The sequence below is a fragment of the Halichoeres trimaculatus genome, unplaced genomic scaffold (genome assembly GCF_033239565.1).
Source record: "Halichoeres trimaculatus isolate MK-OKI-2021-1 unplaced genomic scaffold, fHalTri1.1 fHalTri1_scaffold_21, whole genome shotgun sequence".
NCBI classification, from domain to species: Eukaryota; Metazoa; Chordata; class Actinopteri; order Labriformes; family Labridae; genus Halichoeres; species Halichoeres trimaculatus.
Window position 1 is genome coordinate 4,182,370 of NW_027437199.1, and position 7,087 is coordinate 4,189,456.

Consider the following 7,087-nt stretch of genomic DNA (forward strand, 5'->3'; position numbering starts at 1 on the left):
TTCTCCTGCAGCCCTGGGGGTCTACACACCGTCAGAGTGAAAGTAAACAGCAGCTGCTTTGACCTATTTAGAGCTTCCACACGGTGGGCGAGGCTGTGACGCAGTCTCGTTTTTAATGAAACGACAGAACATGTTTCTTCCAACAGCGTAATGAGGTTTTGTGTTTTTAAATGTGCCATAAGACATTCATCTAGAGAAGAGCAGGTGGATTGTGGGAAATGAGCTCCATGTGGATCAGATGAAACACTGAAACAGGAGTAACATGAGACATGCTGGTTACAGTGGCGTTTTCTCCCGGAGGCCAAGGGAAGCCATGCTTCCTCTCTTTTTTTTAGACTGTAGCTGTGATTTAATGAAAATATTCCTTTTTAACAGTTTCGATACTTCTTCTGTGTTTTGTCAGTCATCTCTTCCTTATTCCTCTCCTCTAGTTATTGAGCATTTTACAATGTGTAAAACAGCGCCCTCCTAAATGTTCTGTGGCGAATGCGTGGTGAAAATACGATACTGCACGCTGTTGTCCGCAAGGAAGCCAAGCTGAGTTGGCATCCCTTGGTGAAAAAAAACAAGAATGATTAACCAATCAGATGAGGCCGTGGTCATGACACTGCTCATCTGTGATTGACCAAGACTGTGCCAAGGGAAGCCACCCCGTCTTTGGCCTCAAACCAATCAAATCACAGTATCGTCATCATCGAGCCACTGAATGAAATCAGGGAGGTTGGCACATTAGCAGTGTGCGTGAAGCGGCCGGTTGTGTGTCTAAGTGGGCGGTTGAATGAATTAATAAGATGTTTAAGCTAAGTCAAGAGGACAATGTACATGTGTGAATGAGTGAGTGAGGGTGGGAGAGCTAAAGGGCGTGTGTCGGTGTTCAAAGTAAGTAAAACGAGCGCTCTCTGGGCACTCTAACAGGTCCGTTACATGAAATAGCGATACAAACTGCAACACAGCCTTTTATGTACCCCACTCCCTAAAAAAAAAAATACAGATAACCAGATAACAGGCTTTGTCTCACTTGGCTTCCTCAAAAAAAATCTCCACGCCACGCCACTGGCTGGTTATAGACGGACGATTTTACTTCAGATACTTTCAGGAACATGGACGTCGACATTCGCACAATGCAATGACAGCTTCCAGAAGCTTCTTGTATGTTTGAACTAATGGCCCACACTGCCCAGGTGTGATTTTGGCCCATTCCTCTGCACAGATTGTCTTTAAATCTGGAATATTCTTTGGTGCCCTCTGGTGAACCCTTTTCTTTACTTCTTTCCACAAATGTTCAGTTGGATTGAAGTCAGGTGATTGACTAGGCCATTCTAACAGATTGATTTTCTTCATTTGAGAGTCAACTTTGCCATGTGCTTTGGATCGTTGTCCTGCTGGAAGGTCCAGTCACGCCTCATCTTCATCATCCTGGTGGATGGCAGCAGATTCAGATCAAGAATTTCCCCATACATGGCTCCATTCATTGCTCCGTCAATTATATGAAGTTTGCCAACACCATGAGATGAGAAACAACCCCATGCCATGATGCTTCCTCCTCCAAACTTCACTGTTGGTGTAGTGTTTTTTGGCTGATGTGCAGAGCCATTTCTCCTCCAAACATGGTCTGTAGTATGACAGCCCAAAAGTTCAGTTTTGGTCTCATCTGACCAGACAACATTCTCCCAGTATTCTACAGGCTTGTCAAGATGCTGTTTAGCAAACTTTAAACCAGCTTCAACATGCCTTTTCTTGAGGAATGGAGTCTTGCGGGCTGAGCGTCCATAGAGGCCATGGCGGTGGAGTGCATTGCCTATCGTTTTCTCTGTAACAGCTATACCTGCTGCCTCCAAGTCTTTCTGGAGCACTTTCAGGGTGGTCTTTGGCTCGTTGAGTACTCTTCTGACTATCTTTCTGACTCCCTGGTCAGAAATCTTCAAGGAGCTCCTGTGCGTGGCCTGTTGATGGTAAGGTGGTGCTTCTTCCACTTGTGAATAATGGCTCCAACGGTGCTGACTGGAATATTCAGGTGCTTTGATATAAGTCTGTAACCAGTTCCATTCTGATGCTGAGCAACAATCAGGTTGTGAATGTCTTCAGAGAGCTCTTTGCCTTTACCCATCATGAGGTGTGTGGCATTTAACTGCTTGGTGAAAAAACACCTTTTTTATAGGACCATCAATTTGCTCTAGCCCAGCTGATGTTGGTTTGCACTAATTGGAAGTTCAAGTAATAATGACTGACAGATTTCAGGTGGTATGGTGCATTTCCTTGCCAAAGTATACAGCCTTTCCATGGTGTGTTCAATACTTTTTTCCTGTGTTATTGTACCTAATTCCACATAATCATTATTTATGGACCTGAACGTTGTGATTTCTTTTCATGTGTGGATTATTTGAGTTAATACCAATGTCTGGTAGAAATTTTGTTTGAATTGCAGCTTTGGAAATAAGGGTAATGAGAAAAAAGTTGACGCGTTCAATACTTGTTTTCCCCACTGTTTCCCCCCCCAAGCTGTAAGAGGCTTGATGCACGTTGGATGTAGAAAGACTTTCACACACATTCATGTACGTACATGGTGTGAAAGAGGATTAGGCCTCAAAGAAGAAAGTTTTTGGAGCTTAAATCAGTATTATTGACTGACTTTTATTATTTCAGAACTTAAGTAAAAAAGTAAAAGTATTTTTGTTCAAGTGTTGTACTGAAACCCTACAAACGCAGTGTCTGAGATACTTCGTGATGATTTGCTTTTCTTGCAATCTCAACTTTACTTTCAGGCAAAAGTCATGAAAGACAGAGAAATAACCAAATTCCGACGTTAGGGGACGCTAAAATTACAGAACGTAAAGGCAAGAACTGATGATCAGAAGCAGTTTTTGTCTCTTATCATTAAAATCAGTTTGTTGAAAGATCGTTTCCAATGATACCTGTGTGTGCATGCACAACAAGCTTGCATACATTTTGCAAACACACACAAAAGGTCTGCACGGTTGCATAAAGCTTAAATGAGGTTTTGTGCACTCTTTGAACCCCCCCCTCCACACACACACACACACACACACATTGATGATTTTGATGGCACTGGTTAACCTGAAATCAGCTTGGCGTACTCAGGCAATTATGACGAACTGGTCTTTCTCCAGTACAACCACTCTGACCAGGGAGAGTCGATTCGCATGCGTAGGTGTTCGAGGGATTGGAGTGAATGGAAACCTGACCAGGGAGTCTCCTCGGTGTGCATCTTTAGCAGCAGCTTAGAGACTTTTAGAGGAAAACGGTTGTCGATGCTGCTGTTTCTGGTGCTGCTGAAAGCCCACAGACCACAGACAGACAACCACACACATGCACAGAGACGTACAATGAGACAAACAGGGATGAAGACAGCTGTATATAAAGGCCCACAGGTCAACAGAGAGACTCATCAGTGATAAGATCATCACACTCAGAGCTTCTTCAGCTTTCCTCAGAAGACGATCTTTTTACGCTACGATCTATCGCAACCTGCGCCGAAGTGGTCCAACATGTCTTCAAGCTGTGGTTCAGTGTGTCTACTGGTCTTTCTGGGAGCTGCTTTGGCATTTGGAAGTCCTGTCCACACCGAGAACCTGGAACAGATCTACGAGTCTGTGGTAAACGAGCTGGTGAGTTTAACCGTGGTGTTCCTCAGGGAACGGTTCTTGATCCTTTAGTTTTTCCGTCAGTTTTTCCTTCATCACTTATATTCAAGTTTAAATGCTCAGAAATGTTTTCCATAACAACATATGTTGACATCAAAGTCTGCGTAAAACAGTTAATGCTTAATCAAAGAGGTAATCAAGTGCTGTTTACGCTCTGCAGCAAGACCTCACCTCTGTGACCTAGAAAAGTTGGTTTCACATTTAGATAAAGTCACAGAATCTGTTGTAGTGACACATGCTTTCAGTTTCATTCATTTAATTTTGGCTACAAATTACATCTTTTTTTTTCCTGAATGTGACAATTTAGAGATTTAGGTTCTGATGTACTACAAAGGATTTACAAAACATATGAAATGAAACTAGTCCGTATGATCGGGTTTGTTTACCATAGTCGCTAAAAACTCTCTTTTTACTGTGATGATATGAAGACATTAATGAAAAGTCTTTATTCTTTGTATCTTAAATACTAGCATCAAATCTTACAATATTTCCATAAAAATATCACAATATTCTAAAAAAATGAGAAAAGGAAAATATATAACAGTTGTCAAATTCTAGGTGAAATATATATACACTCTTTTTGTTGTAAAATATTTCTATTCATCTCAAGTAATTGTGATTAATTAAACTCTGTTTAAAGGTTAGAGTCAAGTGGAAAAGTATTAGAGTTCAATACGTTTCGTTGCATTTTGTTGCAAAGAGACGGGTTGGAGTTTTCAGTAACATTGGGCGTAAAAAAAAAAAAAAAACAGAACACAGTTGAAAATGTTTGATTTTCTACGAATATAAATAAAAACAGATTAAATCGAAATCTGTAATTAAAAAGTAAAAAAAAAGACAAGATGAAATACCTCAAACTAAAAGTTTATAAAAAGTGAAAAGTAAACTAAAAGGTACTGGATGATGTATACTACAACTGCACTGCACAAATTAACATTTTTACTAAAGTGATAGATGTTTATTACTTAAAATGCTTGTTTTACAATCTGTTTTTTTTCTTTTTCAGGGGCTGAAGAATTCGGGGATCAGCGACCACTCTCCCTTCCAATCAGTCTTCACCAGCATCAACATCTCCTGCTTGGTAAATAATCAACTAATATTACTGAAAGATCTTTGAAAGCACACACAGCCTTTTTCATCACAAAACAAAAATATAAAATAAATTTTGGAAAAAAAAAAAAAAAAAAAAAGTGGACCCATGAGTCAGTAAAGCAGAGACATTTTCCTTCTCAAGAAAAACTTTCAAAAAATAAAAATAAATAAAACCAATATAACAAGAAATTTCTCCAAACAAAGTTGTTGGAAATTGAAAGAGGACCCAAGATTAAGCCCTGAGGAACTCCGGTCCCAATGGTTAAAAATGACATAATAATAATACCTCTATGAAAGCCAACAGTACATCTCTGATGGATGATTTTTTTTTCTAATAATTTAAGATGGCCTTTTTAAAAAGTATATATATATTAAATAACATTTTTTTTTAGATACATTAACCAAAACAGAATATTGGAAGTAAGGGAAACTGTTCTTAGCCCTGAGTACTGACTCCCAGGCATCCCCTCCTGTCCTCCCCAGAGAAAAGAAGACTTCCAGCTCATCAACTTCACTCTGGACGTCTACCAGCGGATCTTCTCCAGCATCTTGGAGCGCAGCAATGACCTTGAGACCCCAACCATGCTTGGCCATCCTCAGGTGAAGCAGCACCTGTTGAAGCTCCAGCAGAAGATGGAGGAGAAGAAGAGACACCTGAGCCACCTGAACCACAAGAAACAGGATGTGCTCCGTGATTTGCACAGTATTCAGGTGAGGTTTAGCAGACTTAGCCTCCTTAGTTTCTGGCATAATCTAATCTATGAAAAATCTAAAGAAACGTATCATGGAGCTGAAACACAACTGAAAAAATGCAGTTATTTTGCCGCCATATTTGAGGTGCACCTACAAGAAAATCCTTAAAGGTACAACTATAAAATTTGGCACAAGCTTTAAACATTATCAGAGCTACAACTGTGTTAAATTTTGGGCATGTGGGTTAAACCTTTTGAAAGTTATTTATTTATTTATTTATTTTTTTGTTCCTTCTTGCCATCACCTCAGTCTAAAGCATACGTGGTGCAGTTCAGAAATGTAATGACATAAAAGATCGCGGTTGATAAACTTCTGAGATCTTGTTAGTTTTGTTTCAGTGGAAGAAGGTAGAGCTCTTGCATGTTGAGTGAGCAGTGTCATTACAACATTTTCTGAATTCATGACTCTGCAAAAGATACGCCATATTTTAAAAAATATATATTTTGAAGTTTAGGTTTTGCAGTGTAATCTTCAAGGCAAATGAAGGGACAATTACTATTATTTACACTTTTTTTTTCTTAAATTTAAGGGAAACTAATCTTTGGCTTCCAACATTTGTTAGAAAAGAAAAGGGTTTTTTTTAAATTATCATTATTTTTATTTGATTTCATTTTATTTATTATTTTTTTCTTATTTTGATTGATTGATTTATTTATTTATTTATTATTTTCTAATTTTTTTTATTCAAAACCAAAAAAAAAAAAGAAAAAAGAAAAGAAATGACAAGTCTTTTAAAGCAAAAATAAACCTGTACGTCGATGACATACAGGTTTATTTCAAAGTAGCTTCAAAGTAACACCAAAACAAATGCTTGTAAAGGAGCTTTGTCTCATGCTTCATCTCTTTGTTTCTCTGTCTGCAGGTGGATGATCCTGTGGTCCAGAAAAAAGCTCTGGCTTCGTTCGGAGAGGTCTACAAGTTGGCTGATTTGATGGGCACACGATGTGGCCCCGCCCACTAATCATCCGCTGAATTACGGACGTCAAGAGAAACATCTGGTTCCACATCTTTCTTTGACTACGATCTAAAATGTTCTTTTTTGTTTCTGTATGTTCAGTTAAGTTATTTTCTGTAAACACAAACCAACACATCAGTTCAACTTTTACAGTGCGGTGTATTTGAAATGTTATTTAAAACTCAGTCTCCAATCCAGCCACTCAACTAGTTATATTTATGTTAATGGTTATTTAAACTAATTTATGTTTAATTTAACTTAAGTTATTCTGTGTTCGACACTTTCTTTTGTTTGAATAAAGTTAATCAGCATCATGAAACTTGCTCTGTTTTGCTCTTCTCTTTTATTAAACTACTCTCCCTCTTTGTTCTGCTGTTAAGAGGAGGAAATTACTGTGACACATTACGCTGAGTATTTCAGGTTCTCAGTGGTGAAAAAGATGTGAAAAAAAATCTTGCTGCGTCAGTTTCACTCATTTTCACACCTAATACTCAGTATGTTTCTCACACTGATAGTAATCTGGAGGATGTTTGAAAAACAAATGATCGTTACAGGAAGAGAAACTTCATGAAACTGAAAAGACACAGAGACAGGCTTCACAGTGGGCAAATTAAACTTACAAGGA

General features: G+C 38.6%; 1 protein-coding gene across 1 annotated transcript; it reads left to right on the plus strand.

Annotated features, from left to right (window-relative positions):
• The first annotated feature begins 3,413 nt into the window (after window positions 1-3,413).
• Window positions 3,414-6,655, plus strand: ifng1 (interferon gamma 1). Its single transcript, XM_074698605.1, has 4 exons — window positions 3,414-3,626; window positions 4,669-4,743; window positions 5,238-5,465; window positions 6,370-6,655. Exons 1-4 carry the CDS (start codon window positions 3,507-3,509, stop codon window positions 6,466-6,468), a joined length of 522 nt encoding a protein of 173 aa, XP_074554706.1. The 5' UTR covers window positions 3,414-3,506; the 3' UTR covers window positions 6,469-6,655.
• The last annotated feature ends 432 nt before the right edge of the window (window positions 6,656-7,087 follow it).